This window comes from Rutidosis leptorrhynchoides, chromosome 1, assembly GCF_046630445.1.
Source record: "Rutidosis leptorrhynchoides isolate AG116_Rl617_1_P2 chromosome 1, CSIRO_AGI_Rlap_v1, whole genome shotgun sequence".
Classification (NCBI taxonomy): Eukaryota; Viridiplantae; Streptophyta; class Magnoliopsida; order Asterales; family Asteraceae; genus Rutidosis; species Rutidosis leptorrhynchoides.
The window spans coordinates 71,486,764-71,504,002 of record NC_092333.1 but is presented as its reverse complement, the minus strand read 5'-3'; the positions used below and the strand labels follow the sequence as shown (position 1 = coordinate 71,504,002).

The window sequence follows — 17,239 nt, the reverse complement described above, 5'->3', positions numbered from 1 at the left end:
ATGCTTCGGAATGCGAGAAGTCAAACAATTACGTGCAAGAAAGAGCAAATTTAGTGCAAGAAGATACCGAAGCCGTGAAAAACACTTTGTTACTAGCATGCAAAGGTGAAGATAACGGAGAATCAAATTTATGGTATCTCGACACGGGTGCAAGCAACCATATGTGCGGTGACAAAAACATGTTTGTGGAGTTAGACGAGGTAATTAGTGGAAATATCACCTTCGGAGATTCCTCTAAAGTCCCGGTTAAAGGCAAAGGTAAGATTCTCATCCGCTTGAAAAATGGAAGGCATCAATTTATCTCTAACGTGTATTATGTGCCTAATATGAAGACGAATATACTGAGTATTGGACAACTCTTAGAGAAAGGCTATGATATTCACATGATAAATCGTACTCTTTCTTTAAGAGACCAAAAAGGAGGTTTGATTGCTAAGGTGCCAATGTCAACGAATAGGATGTTCATGCTAAATATTCAACATGACATTCCAAGATGTTTAAAAGCATGTTTCAAAGATAATTCTTGGCTTTGGCACATGAGATACGGGCACTTAAATTTTGGAGGGTTAAAATTATTATCAAATAAAGGAATGGTAAAGGGTTTACCTCCAATTAATCATCCGGATCAAATATGTGAGGGATGCCTTCTAGGAAAGCACTTCCGAAACAGTTTTCCAACAGAAGCTTCTAGTAGAGCGAAGAAACCTCTAGAACTTATTCACACGGATGTGTGTGGACCCATCAGCCCACCGTCTTTTGGTAAAAATAGATATTTTATTCTATTCATTGATGATTTTAGTCGAAAGACATGGGTCTATTTTCTAAAAGAGAAGTCGAAAGCTTTTGGAATGTTCAAGAAGTTTAAAGCATTTGTGGAGAATCAAAGTGGTCTCACCATAAAGGCGTTGAGATCCGATCGTGGAGGAGAGTTCACATCCAAGGAATTCAAGAAATTTTGCGACAACAACGGGTTACGACGTCCTCTAACTCTTCCGTATTCACCTCAACAAAATGGTGTTGCGGAAAGAAAAAATAGGACCATTCTTGATATGGCCCGGAGTATGTTAAAGAGCAAAAGGATGCCTAAGGAGTTTTGGGCTGAGGCAGTGGACTGTGCGATCTATCTATCAAATCACTCGCCCACTAGAAGTGTCAAGAACAAAACGCCCATTGAAGCTTGGAGTGGAAGGAAGCCCGGCATCTCACACCTTCGAGTGTTCGGAAGTGTGGCATATGCTCATGTGCCAGATCAGAAGAGGACGAAGCTCGATGATAAAAGCGAGAAACTCATATTCGTGGGTTATGACTCAAGTTCGAAGGGTTACAAGCTATACAATCCCAAGAATGGTAAAGTAATCTCAAGTCGAGACGTGGTGTTCGATGAAGAAGCAACATGGGATTGGAATGTTCCCGAAGAGGAGAACTACGAATTTCTCCCTTATCCATTCGAGAGTACTGCAAGGAACGAAGAATATCTAGAAGTTCAAGAACCTTCTAGTACACCATCTCTGCACTCTCCACATACTCCAACCACTACACCTAATGAAGTGACACCAACATCAGGAGGAGAATCAAGTAGGCTATAACATCACACAAGGAGCATTGAGGAGTTGTACGAGGTAACACAGCGTATGGAGGATCTATCATTGTTCTGCCTTCTTGCCGATTGTGAGCCAATAAGCTATGAAGACGCAAAAAAAAGTCAAAAGTGGAAACATGCCATGGACGAGGAGATTCAAGCAATCCAAAGGAATGATACGTGGGATCTTGCTACTCTACCAAGAGGGCATAAGGCTATTGGTGTAAAGTGGGTGTACAAGGCCAAGAAGAATTCCAAAGGTGAAGTTGAAAGATACAAGGCAAGGTTGGTGGCGAAGGGATATAGTCAACGAGCTGGCATAGACTATGAAGAAGTATTTGCTCCCGTTGCTCGTCTAGAAACTATAAGATTAATAATCTCACTTGCGGCTCAGCATAATTGGAAGATTTATCAAATGGATGTCAAATCTGCGTTCCTTAATGGCCACTTAGAAGAAGAAGTCTATATAGAACAACCTTTGGGATACATCGTGAAAGGCCAAGAGAATAAGGTGCTGAAATTGAAAAGGGCCTTATATGGGTTGAAGCAAGCGCCTCGAGCATGGAATAGTAGGATAGACAAGTATTTCCATCAAAATGACTTTACAAAATGCCCACATGAGCATGCTCTCTATACCAAAGTAAGCAAGGAAGGAGATGTTATGATTGTGTGCCTATATGTGGATGACTTGATATTCACTGGCAGTAATCCCAAAATGTTTGAGGAGTTCAAGAAAGCAATGGTTCGAGAGTTCGAGATGACCGACATTGGACTTATGGCTTACTATCTTGGGATCGAGGTAAAACAAAAGAAAGAAGGAATATTCATATCCCAAGAAGGTTATGCGAATGAGGTGCTCAAGAAGTTTAAGATGAATGACTGCAAGTCAATGAATACACCGGTGGATTGCAATCTCAAATTGTCAAAAGATGATGAAGGATACTTGGTGGACCCAACACAATACAAGAGTTTAGTTGGAAGTCTGAGGTACCTAACCTGCACGAGGCCAGATATTCTCTACGGAGTTGGACTAGTAAGTCGATACATGGAAGCACCTACAATAAATCACTTGAAGGCGGCCAAGAGGATACTTCGCTACATTAAAGGTACGATTGACTATGGCCTGTTTTATTCGCCTTCTGATCACTTCAAGCTAGTTGGATACAGTGATAGTGATTGGGCTGGAGACATAGATGATCGTAAGAGTACGAGTGGTTTTGTGTTCTATATGGGAGACACGGCGTTCACATGGAGCTCGAAGAAGCAACCCATCGTGACTCTGTCAACCTGTGAATCCGAGTTTGTAGCAGCAACATCGTGCACCTGTCATGCAGTATGGCTCAGAAAGTTACTAAATGAGCTTAAGTTTTTTTAAAAGGAAGCTACGGAGATATATGTGGATAACAAGTCTGCGATTGCTCTAGCAAAGAATCCAGTCTTCCATGATCGAAGCAAGCACATCGATACGAAATACCATTTCATCAGGGAGTGTGTTACAAATAAAGAGGTGCAGATAAAGTACGCGAAGTCATTTGACCAAGTTGCTGATATTTTCACAAAGCCTCTAAAACATGAGACGTTTCAGAGATTACGGAATATGCTCGGAGTGACGAAATCAAGTTTAAGGGGGGCTGTTGGAAGTTAAACTTGATTTTGGGCTATGTGTTTTGGATATGGGCTTGCAAGTATACAAGTATATGGATCAAGATTGTAGTCCAATATCTAGAAACTTCATGTAATGTGTAGCAGTCAATGTGTGTAGAATAATCACGTAAAAATATCTAAGTCTAGAAAATACTTAGGAAATATCTAGATATTAGTTGATGAAGAGTTCTAGACTACTCCATTGAGTAGTATAAATAGAGGGCTTCACCCCTCATTTGTAATCAAGCAACAAAGCAATTCAATAAGCAAATCAAGTAATAAACAAAGCCTTCAAGATCAATCAAACTTCTAAATCATCAATTCTCTCTTCCACAAATAATATACATAACCTCCTATTTCTAACAAAAACATCCTGTCGGTTCGGACCGGTTAGATTGGGTCCTCCAAAAGGTCGCCGTAGCAGCGGTTGGAGTGAAGCATAAGGCGGAACATTTGGGGAATGTGGCGGTAAAGGAAGGTAGTGGTGCTCAAAACCGTTAAGTACATAGAACCGTTAGAAATGGCGCGCGCAATGTGTTTTTCTAGTTTTATCAACTTTAATCATGTAGTAGTACTTTTTAACATGTGTAAATTAGTCGATAAATGTTCTATTTTAGCTTTGTAATCAAAATGGTGATTGTGGTTGTTGAGTTGGACTAACAAGCAAAATTTATATACTCCGTACTAGTACATATATAAACATATATAAACATGATGACAAAAACCGGATATTGGTTATTTTAAGAAGGATGATAAATCATAATGCATGACAGTAGAAGCATTTAATACCAAGTAAAAATGAAACTTCAGAATCTGGAAATTACCATATTAACTATTAGACAAAAGTTATGAATAGTTTCAAAGGCATTTTCGTCTTTTCACTTTTCAATGGCATAATCGTCTTTTCACTCAACACCCACCCGCTCCTTCTCCTTACTTCTATTCCCTTCCAGTCTCTTCTCCCTTGCTTCATACCCTTCTTCTCTACCCTCTACACCACATCTGCACGATACAAAAAACAACAACAACAACATTACCCAATTCCACTAAAGTGGAGTATGGGGAGGTTAGATGTAGACAGTCCTTTCCTCTACCCTAAAGTAAAAGGGAAGTCATTCTTCTACCCAGGATACCTATCGGTCCCCAGGTAGAGGAAGTCGTCCCTCCCTATTCTGTAGAGCAGAGAGGCTGCTTCCTAGGGACCTCCGACCAGAAAGAACCATGAAATCCGATATGTGAAGTAAAAATATACAAGTAAAGTTGATAAAATAGAAACTTTACCATGAATAATGTATACTCCAATACGATATATATAGGTAAATAAAGCATATAACAATATAATGTAATATAACATATACGAAAATATGTGAGTGTCAAATATGCAAGTATAACAAGTCATGTAAGTACAATAAGTATACGTAAACATGTTGGTAAGAAACATGTAGGTATAATATGTAGTATAAAATAGATGGTATACTATGTAGGCATAGACAAATAAGTATACTATGTTAGCATAAAAACATGTGATATGTAAGTACGTATAAATTAATTGATATATAATGTAATACAAACATGTAACCATATAGTGCAATAAAGCATGTGAATATGCTACAATAAGTATAGATATATTATATATCCATAAAACATGTCCAGCCAATACGTAAAGTCCCACGAAAAAAAAAAAAAAATCCAGCAACGCATCGCCGCCTCATCAGGTGACCACTTCCGGCAACAGGTTCGGCTACCTTTGATGCTTTTCATTATGTAGACCCCTTTTGTCCATTTCGTCAATTTTAGTAGCTTCTGAATCGACCGGGAATTATTGATGAGCAGGGATTACCCATTAATAATGATTTCGGTTTACATCAGTACATATAATTAGTTGTTACCTAAATTAATACATAAATATTTGATGAACAACTACTACTTACTTTTTTCCCTTTATATATATGTAAATGTTTGTTGGAAATAAAAGTAATTGATATATGTATGTATGTATTTTGGGTAAAAAATTCCCAGCTGATATCACAAATATTATACTTAGTTGTTAGAAAAAGAAAATGAATTAAATGTTACCCAACTTAAATATTATACTTTACCACATTGTTGCAGAAATGAATATAGAGTTTGGTGTTTGGTACACTTTCAAATTAGAGGTTTTGATGCCTTATTAACACCTATATATAATTTTGTTTGTTCAGAATCATACATTCAAGTCTAGCCATTTGATTGATCCGACAAGTAGGAAGGAAAAACTATTATCCAGGTTAAGTAAATAGTTACGTACTCCTTATGAACAAACACAATACATAAACGCTTAACCCCCAACTAACAAGCCCGGCGCAACGCAAGGGAAAACAACTAGTTATGGAACAAAGGTCACTCATATTTCTAAGTTAAAAAAAGTGGTTATTTATGCAGTTGCATCTTTCTCGGAGATAGCTATGACGTTGAAATTCATTGAATTTGGATTCTTGGCTATCATTCCTTTTATCACTTTAGCTGCATCCTGAAAATAAAAAAAATAAATTTTTTTTTTTCTAATTAGCTACAACCAACATGAGCCCATTACAACTTTAGGGTCTTAACTATTAATCAAATTTGGTACAATACCATACAAGGCAATCTCGATCCACTAATTTACCAACAGGTTATGGGTTTGCATTTAATCATATTATATGAGCCTAGGAAAGGGTCACAAACAGCACAAATTTTATGCATCATTCTAAATAATTTATCCAGCGTTATAGAATATCATTACCAATCTAGCCAGCCCTAAAACGGACCCGTACACATATATTTATATATATACTACTAATAGACAAAACACTGTTTCACTATTCACCAATAGTAACCAGGGGTATTTTCGTCATTTCATCTTTCTTTTTTTTTGTCCCCAACGATAAAATAAGCAACTTTCGTAAAAGAACCAACCCTTCAATATTACCAAAAGATGTCGAAAAAAGTTCTTTTTTACAAAAAAATCAACTTTTTTTTTTTCTTCTCTCTTTTCTTCCTCAACGATAAAAGAGGCAACTTTCATAAACTGAACAACCCTTCAATGCTACCAAAAGATGTCGAAAAACATTTTTTTTTTACAAAATAGATCAACTAACTTTAAAAAAAAAAAACGAACGCTAAAAGGAGCAACTTTCACAAAAGGAACAACCCTTCAATGTTAGATGTAGAAAAAAATCTTTTTTACAAAATAGATCAAGACTTTTTTTAACTCGCATTCAAAACGGAGCCCCCGGCGCAAAGCGAGGGCTCCACAACTAGTTATTGTCTAAACCATAACTAAGGGATATATAATTTCAATGATAATCTTGTTGCATCTAAGTTTCAGGATACACACTGTCCATGGTATTCAAACAAATATTACCTGCAACACAGTGGTTGGTGAAGAAGGGCCATGTGAAACTGGTGCACTTTTCCTTCCATCAAGCTCATATAATTGTCCTGCCAATTTGTAGCATTATTGCCAAAAGTAGTAACAGGTAGTTCTTCTGTCATATATATATATATAGCGATTAATTAACAGATGCGTTAAATCAAAAGAGAAATAGATACTTACCATTAACGCACACGAAGCATATAAAATGATCATTAACATTGTCAGAAGCCTGCACAGAAAAATCCAAGTTTGAATTAAATAAGTACAAATCATCATTCACAAGAAATTCACACAATGAATTGTAACTTTACTAAGGGCCTGTTTACTTGTTTTTCATTAATCACCTGTATGGATATAGATGGCAGTATGAATAATGCAAGGTTATATGCAGTAAGAAGATAATATAAATTGTTGTTTACTTTTATACTTAATAAATTGACTGAAGGATAATAAATTACTATTTTACCCATACAAATGCATTCAACTGTATGATTTTACATATTGAGTAGTAAAATGAAAGACAAATGCTACAATGTCACATTTTACTAATGGAAAAATATAAAGTACATTCCCATTGTCTCAAAATAGAGACCAACATTCTACATGAAAGTTCATAAATCACGCATTCAAATAAACATGATCCACATAAATAAAAATTCCATACAGACCATCCATTCTAATAAATATTGACCCCAATATACATCATTCAACCAAAATACAAGTTTGCAATTCTTCAAGAGTCTACCAGCTCAAAATATATAACTGTTAACAAAATGAAGTCAAACTACTATTTTTCTAATTTGATGGGATGTCTTCATTCAACAAACATTTTACCCAAAAATAGCAATACATCGTTATGTTGTATTTAACTTACAATGGCAGGCCTTTAATACGTGCAAGATGCTTCACCCAATTCTCGCACCTTTCCGCTTTCAGCTTCATCCAGATTGTCCTATATGCTGGGTTATCTTCACTAAATATGGCAATCGTTGCATCATACAACAAACTATCGTTTTCCCATCCTAGCTCATCCATTTGTTTGCCTACATTATGAATAGCTTATGTATCAAGCAAATAAACTATATATAGTACAACGCATAATAAAGCACAAGAAGTAAACCACGTTCAAATTGACTCATAAACAAAAGTAAAAGTAATTGTCATAAACCAAGTAGGAGTACTGACCTTGCACTCTATCTCCCATTCTTCCTCTGTTAAGTTGAATGTGTTAGTGGATGAATCGTAAACATTTCCAGTTTTGTTTTTCAATTTTAACCACGCTTGATATTTTCCCTTCAAGTAGCTTAAATGATTTGCCATTTGTTTACGATCAACATCAACATCAACTTTATGGGTTTCTTTTAGGACTTGACCAACTTTTTTCCATGAAAGTGCCTTCAAGCCACCTCCTTCTCGCCCGCTACTTGCAATTTCTTGAAGACAAGCTTCAAGAAATGTTTTTTCCACGTTTACATCCTTCCAACTAACTCTAATTTTTTTTCGGTTTGTTGGCGCACTTCCTTGGTCCATCTACAAATATAGAAAATTAAAACATATGTACAAACTGAGTAGACTATACTAGTTGATGGGTGTCTTCATCAAACCAACAATTTACATTTTACATGTTTACACCATAGAGAAAACAAAACAATTTCCATGTCCAGTGCATTATCAAATAACAGTAGCAATTTTGCAAAATGGAATAATGTGAATCTAGTTAAATTTAGTTGGATTTTTCATAAATAACAAAAGTCTTCAACAAAGTGAACACAAACAATCCTTAAACTTGAAGAAGACACCAAAAGATAATACTTTGTAATAAGTCATATTTTAATCGCAAACAAAGGAACAATCATAAACCCTAAAATAAGACATATAACTTTAATGTAAAATTATTGAAGAAGACAACAAACAAAGATGTTTCTGGAAATCTGGAAGGCCATTTACATCTTGAAAACATATATTTCGCATTAAAAATTTCTTATTTTGAAAGATCCCCAAAATCAAAATCAATAACCTAATATATTAGAACAAAAGGTAGCGACCTAACTGATGGAGAATTGAAGATGTAAAAAAAAAAAAAAAAAAAAAAAAAAAAAAAAGAGATACCTGTGATGAGATTGACTAGTTAGACGGTTGATTACGTTTTCCGATGGAGAAGATAGCAAGGGAAGATGGGTATCTTGGGCAATTGGTGCATCTATATGGGGACTACACATGTTTTTTAGGTGTTAAGAGATTTGGTGAATCATAAAGGTGAAAGTAAACGGGCCTTTTGGTGACCGAATAATTCTTCCAAACAACTCAGCCCATTAAGTTAAAAAGAAACATGCCCTAACCTCGGTCTCACCAGCAGCTACTGCATCAGAATGTGCAACTTCCATTTCTCTATCGTTCTCAAGATACAGAGCACGCTGCACGCACATACCAAAAGTTTAATGATAAAAATTCAAACAGCCAAAATAAAAGTAATTTTTTAATTTTAGAAAACATAATACCTCCATTGGATCCATGCTTGCTGTAGATTTGTAAAACCTGTCCAAGAATGAGTCCTCAACTACAACAACAAAAATATATGAACACCATTATGTTAAGGGCTTAAGGTAATGAAACCACAATCAAACATTTTTATCAAAAAAAAAAAAAAAAAAAAAAAAAAAAATAACATTAAGCCTTCACAAAAAGTTAGTTGATAAGACCATCTAAATATCCAGGTTACAATCTGCTTTTTCTTGTTTTGTAGGTTGATAGAGACCATATTTATTTAGCTCAAACCTGCAAACTCCTAATATGTTTACTAGCTGAAACTCAATATGCATTTTAAGTAACTTTCTAAACTATTTATATAAGTCCTAGTAGTTCTGTTTTTAAAAGATTATATATTATCCATTATATATTTCCTTATAGTGGTCGTGATGAGCGCCAAATACACTACATAGATAAACGTGATATTGGTCACAGCAGTCACATAGATGACATCCAACGACTAATTTGTTTGCTGAAACTTAATTAATGAACATAAACAAAGACAAGGTAAATTACTTACAAAATCATGAGAATTCACAATAAGAGAAGTCGATATAACAAAGGAAAAAAGCCTTTGGGGAGTTGGAAGGGTTGAAAAAGATGCGAGACGGAGACGAGTCGTCAGGACTTTGAAAGGTCAAGTCGGTCGGGATGGAGGCGAGATGAACGTTGACCAACATTGACTTATAAATAAAAATATTATTAAATATACATATATTTCAAAGATAAATAATATAACCATAAAAATTAAAAAAAAAAATGATTCACAAATAAGACAATGTGGTGTTAGTTTAAATAATAGACAGGTTTTAGAAAGAAAAAAAAAAAAAATTCTATAATATTAAGGGATACTATGTAAGTCGGTGTTTTTTCAGGCTAATTTTTAAATTGGTTTGAGATTTTCGTTTACACTGAAACAAGGACAAACAAAAAGTCAACTTTTGACCGGCGTTCACCGAATTTTCCTGACGTTGACCTGACTTTTAGCGTTAACCGACTAATTAGACGTTTACGGGCAAAACGGGACGGGCTAGTCACCAAACCGCCGCAACGGATGCCGCAACCGCCCTTTGCAACCATGAGAGTTGGTGTTGTTCAAGCGATCAATGGAAAAACGTGACACTTAAACATGATATAATAAAGTATTTGTGACAAAGTAAACTAAATGGCTTACCCAGTCTTATCTCTGACTTGATATTGCCTATAGCATGAAGAAGTCCAATCGTTCCACATGCATTTCCCACCGTTTGTTTCATGAAATAAACTCCATCATATGAATTCTGAAATTGCAAACACAAAATTTAATAGTCATACAAGAAAACAGAATGATAAAAGAAAGAAAAAAACCCATACACGCGATCAACATTATATGGTTAATGTCAATCAGTAACACACCTGTTTAATGATACTGTCCTGGTGGAAGACCAAGTCCACATAGAAGTGGAAGACCAAGTCCACATAGAAACTATCCATATACAAAAGTACAGACAAATTAATCAGCCCTATTTACACGAGTATATCCTTATTTCAAAAGTAAACAGACACCCATTGTCTACTGCGTCTTGTAAGTCAGTCTGCAAACTGAGCTAATGGCGATAGAAATATATCTTATTCAAATCTGTTATTTTATATCAATAACCAGTGAATATAAAAAGAGGATAATCTGATTATAAGATAGCCGTCCATCCATTTCGACGTAATATAATTATCACCCACCAGAACACCAAATTTGGTAGTAGGATTTTTGGTGCAACAACAATATTTTTGTCATTTTGGATCAATTTGGTGCCGCGCCAAATTTTATGCTTCATTATAACCACTATGGGTAATGTTGTAGGTTGTTGTATATATTAGTTGAGTTTTTCAAATAGTTAATATTGCTAGATACCAACCAATGAGTTCATAGGCAACACAGGGTCTGAAATGAAACGTGTCCCTACCGATCAAATTTGGTGACATTGAAATGAAATCAAATTTGGTGTAAAAAGATTCAATCTTTACCACCAAAATTGATGTAACTTTCGATTCATACCTTGGAGAAACTCTTCAATAGTGACTAAAAATCGTAAACGAACATTAAAATAAAAACATTCGATACTCACCTATAAAACGGTTAAAACCTAATGTAATGAATCCTATTCCAATTAGGAAACTCTCACAGTATGTTTCAATGTTAACACAAATACTAACAAAATATTGAATGATCGCGCCACAAAGTAGTGGCTGGATTGATTAAAATTTAAAATCACAAAATAAGAGCTATTGAATATAAGTTATAGATAAATAGAGAAGGATTGAAAAACACCTGGTTCATAACATCGGGGTTAGCTTCAAGAGGAAGCCATCTTTTAGTAGAAGACGCCATTGTTGTTTTAATTCGATTTCTTTATCGGGGTATTTGCTTCAAGATGAAATACGTATTATAAAGAATATAAACACCGTCTTTTTTCACTAGAGAGGGGTTTTGATGAAACTAATGGATTGGATACGGATCGGGTGACGTCATATTCACTTCATATTCATTTAGTTTTTGTTCATCCATATATATATCCATATCCATTTATATTCGGTCCATCCATCTATATCCATATCCATATCCATATCCATATCCAGTGGATTAAGCGGGTTAATGAATATCCATTGGATATTTAAGAAATATTATAATATTTTCTAATACTTAATGAAAACAAAAACATAACATAACAAAAACAAATTTATAATAACATAAATTAAAATCCTTCCACCATGATGTGTTATTTTTATCAAAGATTCAATGCAATTTGTTAAATTTACCATCAAATATTGATTATGACAAATTATATGTCCAATATTTATGTTTTTTAGGTTAGATTTACATGTTTTATTGTGATTTCTCGTGACCAATTCATTATATAGCTGCAAACAAAACGTATGTGTAATGGTAAATACATATATAATAGTTATTTTATATGCATATATCTATATTTTTGTATTTGTATATGCATTTCGGGTGTAAATGAATATATCCATGAATGAAATATTTCATCCATATCCATTTAGATTCATCCATATCCGTATCCATATCCATTTAAGATCATCCATATCCGCTTTAAGCGGATCGGATCGGGTGGATATCCATCGGATCGGATGATCATTGCCATCCCTAGCTGGAGCTGAAGCTTTGAAATGGAGCTGGAATTTTTTAGATAGAGTTGGAGCTGAGCTTATTTTTGAAGCTGGTAGCTAGAGCTTATTATTTTTTATAAGTGTTTGGTAAAATAGCTGGAGCTTATTTTTCAGTTCATAAGCTCTACTTTTTTTTTTTTTTCATAAGCTACCATAAGTAGCTTATTTTTTAAGACTTATGAAATTAATAAGCTCTACTTTTAATGTCAACAAAAAAAACTTATGACTTGTAGCTTGTTAAAATCATAAGTCCAAGCTCTTATAAGTTTCCATAAGCTCTTAGAGGCTCGTCACTCAAACACACCGTGGACTTTTTTCTTTAACTTTCCTATACAAGATCATTAACTTGCATAAAATACACTTCCATAACTATTATCTAAAATACTCGTTCAATAGTTAAATAAGTGAAACAATCGTTTGAACGTGATCGCTCAACACTCATTCTTTCGAGAGAAAAAAACCCTAATGTTATCTCGCAATCGAAGTAAACAAACGAGTTTCTGTTTCTCATATATCTACAACGATAAAATCAAGCTCAGATATAAAGCCAACAAATCGAAAACCCTAACGATTAGGGAATTTGGAAGTCGCTAGAGGGGAATAATATCTATAAATTCGTATTAAAACTCAATTACTCCTTAATTTTGTTTGACCATGCCACCAAGCTAGTGTCATTATATTATACTATATGTCAACGATACCCAATAGGGATCCGCAAACTCTTGTACTGTAGCGGTTTTTTTTTTTTTTTTTTTTCGCCAACCGAGAGAGTGTCCCTTTATGCTGTTGGAGTTACTGTGGTCATCTTGCCTTCTCCCTCACGTACCTATTTATCCGTCCTAGGGTTTTTGGAACCCCATTTCAGTCGTTCACCTACTGACCTGATGCTCTCTGAAGATGGTTTAACTCCGGTTGCCTGACACCGCCGTTCCTCGGTGGTCGTATCCTAACGTCCTAATGGTTGATTTGTAGCGGTAGTCATGGTTTTGGTGTGGTTTTCGTTTTGGCGATGTTATTGGTGACGGTTTTCATGCCTGTTGCCTGACATCTTCGCATACCCATCTCATACCATATCCTAACATCTCCGATGGTTAATTTCTACTTGACTTTCTGGCTTTAGGTATTATTATTTATCGCTAATTTCTAATTATTGTTAATTTCTAATTGACACACACATTATTATTTATCGCTAATTGATGGTTGTAATACTTGATTTTCACCCTGTTACGACGGCTGTTGGCCTTGATTTTGGTCGTTGGGATGGTTGTCATGGTTGTTGTCCTGGGTTTATACTGCCACAATTATATTAGGGTTTCTGTTTAAGGTAACTCTCTTCGTTAATTGATGATGTTTAAGTTTTACTATTTAAAATGTATTCTTAAAACATAATGAAAATCGATTTAAGGTTATTGTTGATGTTCATTTGATGCAAAAAAAATAAAATAAAAAAAATATTCAACAACTTTGGGTTGCTATCTGTACTGCTGTTGCTATGCTATTATGTTGTTACTTTATGTTGTTGCTATGGTATTCTGTATGGATTTCTTATGTATGTTTTATTGTTTCCTAAAAATAATAATGATGGATTTTAGTAAGTTATGTAGCATATCTATAATATTAAAATGATACGTGTTCTCTCCTGACAGGATTATGTTTGTAATGCGACGTCTCATGTTAGTGCAAGGCTGTGATATTCATACTTATAGGTTGAGCCTTGCACTGAGAAATAATCTCATCACATCTTGGCACGGCAACATACGTGTTGCAGCCTTGGTGATGTAACATATGTGTTGCGAGTATGGCTGTTCATAGTCATTGCCTTTGAAACACATGTTTGCAGGATATGAATTGCACACATGATGATGCTTGGACCATGATGATGAACATGTAGGAGCTAACCGTTACAGTCATAATAAACGGGTTTGCAACTTGGCGGGGCAACATATGTTGCAGCCATGGCAACTCATTATTTGTCGATTAGCTTTGTACATGCTTGAGTCCAAATTATTATCCTTATATACTAATTGAGAAAGTGCCCCCTGATGCTGTTGGAGTTACTGTTTCGTTTGGACTGACATGTCATTTCACTTAATTTTTCGACGGTACTTTGGTCATTTTGCGTACTTTCGTACCTATCTATTTATCCTCCCTAGGGTTTTTGCAACCCCATTTCATTTTGTCATGTAAACAAAAGGGCTGTGATGATCAACATATTATGCACTTTGTATATGGGCGGGGCAGCGTATAGGTAGCAGCCATGTATTGGCAAGGCAGCCACAGGGTGCAGCCATGTTGTGGCGAGGCAACCTATATGTTGCAGCCATGGTGCACCGTGTTCTGTTGATAGAACTTACCGACATAACTGAGCCCGATTTTTTACTCCATGTGTTCGTCTAAAACTATTGTTTTGAGAAGTCTGTTTAACAATTGGACTTAATATTGGTACAAATTAGTTGCATGTTTAATTTCTTCTTGCATCTTGGCAAGGCATATCGGTTGCAGCCGTGTACTTAGAGCTTACATTATTATCGTGTGTCTGTCTTCAAAAGTATTAAAATGAAAGGCTATGATGATAATATGTGGAAGCGGGTACTTGATATTGATTGTCGTACCTGCTACTGCAGTTATGATTTATGTATCTCTATTCTTTTGTACAATAGATAGTGTATATGTTAAGACTAATATTAAATTTTGATATATATTTTGTTGTAATATTGTCACCTAGATATTGAAAAATTGATATCGATGGCTCGACGCATTCATCCTTGAAATCTGCTAACCAGGAGGTATGTTGTTTGGTTACCTTCTACAATTACTAAATTTATTTCGCTGGGTGCACTTGCAATGCAAATTTGACAGAAACATATTGAATTATATCTGGGTAGGTTTCTCTACCGCCAGCTCTTCAAATCTTAGGTTTTGGTTTCTTTGTAAATAATCTTTGGTTTTTTAACTTCTTTGTGCTTCTTTTCATTATTCTATAGGGTTTTGTATTGAACATCCAATTGTTGTGAGTGATCTCATATTGAAAATGAGATATACTAAATGGGTAGATTTTGAGTATAGTTTTTTCAAATAGTTTAAATAAACCAATAGTTAAGAGGTACATATCAGGTCACTCAAGAGTAACAATTTATATTGTTTCATCCGTTTTCGGAACTTCGCAAAGATTATAAAAATTAGGGTTCTAACAGTTTGCAAACGTATGCGAAGGTTATAAAGGCTACGGTTTCATCACTAGCGAAAGCTATGTTTTTAACATATTTTTTCTTTGTTTTTGAGTTACGTACGATCTTTTTGGATTTACTGGACATGCTATTGTTTCCGTTTGAAGCTGTTGATAAGGGTCGTTTGTTACATCGGGTTTTGTGCAAATGGTGTTGTAATTTGTTATTGTTATTATTTGTTTGCTGTTTTATCAGGCCTGTGAGTTCACAAGAGCTAGGATCGTGTGTTATAAAGGATGTTAATGACTCATCTCAATCTCCATTTAAACATCAAATGACATTTAGTTGATTTGAAGAAATAATTGAGTTAAAGGAAATAAAGATTATGAAGAGTGAGGAAAAGTCTTTGAGAAGTTTGCTACATGGTTTCAAAATATGCATCTTTTGTTGAACTGATGAAAATATATCTCAACAACTGTATATATCAGCCCCATTTACTTGAGTGGGTCATTTTTAATTATCAATCTAAAAAGCTTTAAATAACAAAATTTGACTATTTTTTTTTTCTTTTCAAAACAGATACCTTCCAGAAGTAACATTTGGAACACATCAAACATTTGTAGTTAGATCAGAGGCCATACTTTTGGACAGGTAAGGCTGTAAACTATGGAAGGTGAGAGGTCATGCTGATAACATTGGCATTTTGGTTCAAGGTTTGTGTTAGCTTTTAATTTATTCAATGTTTTTTGTGTGAAGTTACATATTTACCCCTGGATGATCCAATTTGCAGATTCATGCTATGGAGATGAGATTAACTCTGATGAAAAACGGTTTACTTAAAGGTACTTTTTATTCGTTTTATATTTCACATATGCAAATACTCTTTACACCAATTAAGAATAACAAATATCTTATTTTTTTGGGCCAATGTTGGGGTCTTCTTGACCGTCTATTGGAACACTTTGGTTGAACGTTGTGAAAGAGATCATTTGTCAAACAGACCGGTGATGGTGTGGAAACGGTTTTTTGAAGGAGCCTTGGGCAGTTATCGATCTACTTGGCGAAAAATTCAAAAGACTACTACTTGGAATGTGGTAACCCTAAAAGATTGTAGCTGCTACCGATTTTAAAAGATTGTAGCTGGCTAGCTGCTACCGATTTAATTTTGAACAAACCATGTATGTATGTAGCAAACTGTAATATGCTTTTGAATACAATATACTTTTGAACACAATGATGCAATTGCCAACAAACGTCTACATGATGGCGCGGCACCGCCCGCCCCCTTTTACTAGTTATTTCTAATTATAAAACAAACAAAAAAGTGAATTAATATTTAGATAACATAAATAATAAGAATTAAATACAGATTTATATACAAAACAAATTAAATACGCTTAATTTGAAAACAAAATAACTACGCCTAATTAAAAGGAATAATTTTATTATGTTTTAAATTTCAATTAAATGCCGATATTGAAGCATTGAGATGCAAAGATTTAATACGCTATGAAAAGTCACTCTCCAAAAAAAACTCTCCATTGACTCAATATTTTCTTTCTAAAATTTCTTCTTCCAAAAAACAAGTTTGTACATCTTCACATCATTCTTAATGCTTATTATCATATTGGTTTATGGTTTTATCTTGCATTTTTGTTATTATTTTTATAAAGAATTATTCTCTTTTGTGTGTTGTTTGATGATGAAAATTATCATACATTAAAGGTTCTAGGTATATGATGTTAAACTATTTAGAAGTAATGG

General features: G+C 34.7%; 1 protein-coding gene and 1 long non-coding RNA gene across 7 annotated transcripts; one reads left to right on the top strand and one right to left on the bottom strand.

Annotated features, from left to right (window-relative positions):
• Positions 1-5,448: 5,448 nt before the first annotated feature.
• LOC139883278 (ubiquitin carboxyl-terminal hydrolase 3-like) lies at positions 5,449-11,508 on the bottom strand. Its single transcript, XM_071867504.1, has 10 exons — positions 11,449-11,508; positions 11,303-11,366; positions 11,176-11,199; positions 10,539-10,645; positions 10,318-10,423; positions 9,116-9,174; positions 8,957-9,031; positions 6,798-6,846; positions 6,606-6,682; positions 5,449-5,732 (listed from the first exon to the last, which is right to left on the bottom strand). Exons 1-10 carry the CDS (start codon positions 11,506-11,508, stop codon positions 5,637-5,639), a joined length of 717 nt encoding a protein of 238 aa, XP_071723605.1. The 3' UTR covers positions 5,449-5,636.
• A 1,578-nt stretch (positions 11,509-13,086) lies between these two features.
• Positions 13,087-16,709, top strand: LOC139861465 (uncharacterized). 6 transcript variants are annotated; one of them, XR_011763773.1, is made up of 6 exons: positions 13,087-13,428; positions 13,955-14,410; positions 15,034-15,094; positions 15,731-15,952; positions 16,055-16,188; positions 16,266-16,709. It is a non-coding gene; the product is annotated as an uncharacterized lncRNA (long non-coding RNA). The 6 variants fall into 6 exon arrangements; XR_011763772.1 differs by lacking the exon at positions 13,955-14,410 and having other exon boundaries at positions 15,731-15,867; XR_011763768.1 differs by lacking the exon at positions 13,955-14,410.
• Positions 16,710-17,239: the final 530 nt, after the last annotated feature.

What these genes read in the sequence shown, in the direction of transcription:
- LOC139883278 (XM_071867504.1), bottom strand. Translation starts at nt 11,508, where the DNA reads ATGGCGTCTTCTACTAAAAGATGGCTTCCTCTTGAAGCTAACCCCGAT. An exon ending in ACCCCGATGTTATGAACCAG is followed by an intron (nt 11,367 to 11,448) that starts GTGTTTTTCAAT and finishes TAATCAATCCAG; the next exon opens with CCACTACTTTGTGGCGCGAT. An exon ending in CAAGTCAGAGATAAGACTGG is followed by an intron (nt 9,175 to 10,317) that starts GTAAGCCATTTA and finishes TTGTTGTTGTAG; the next exon opens with TTGAGGACTCATTCTTGGAC.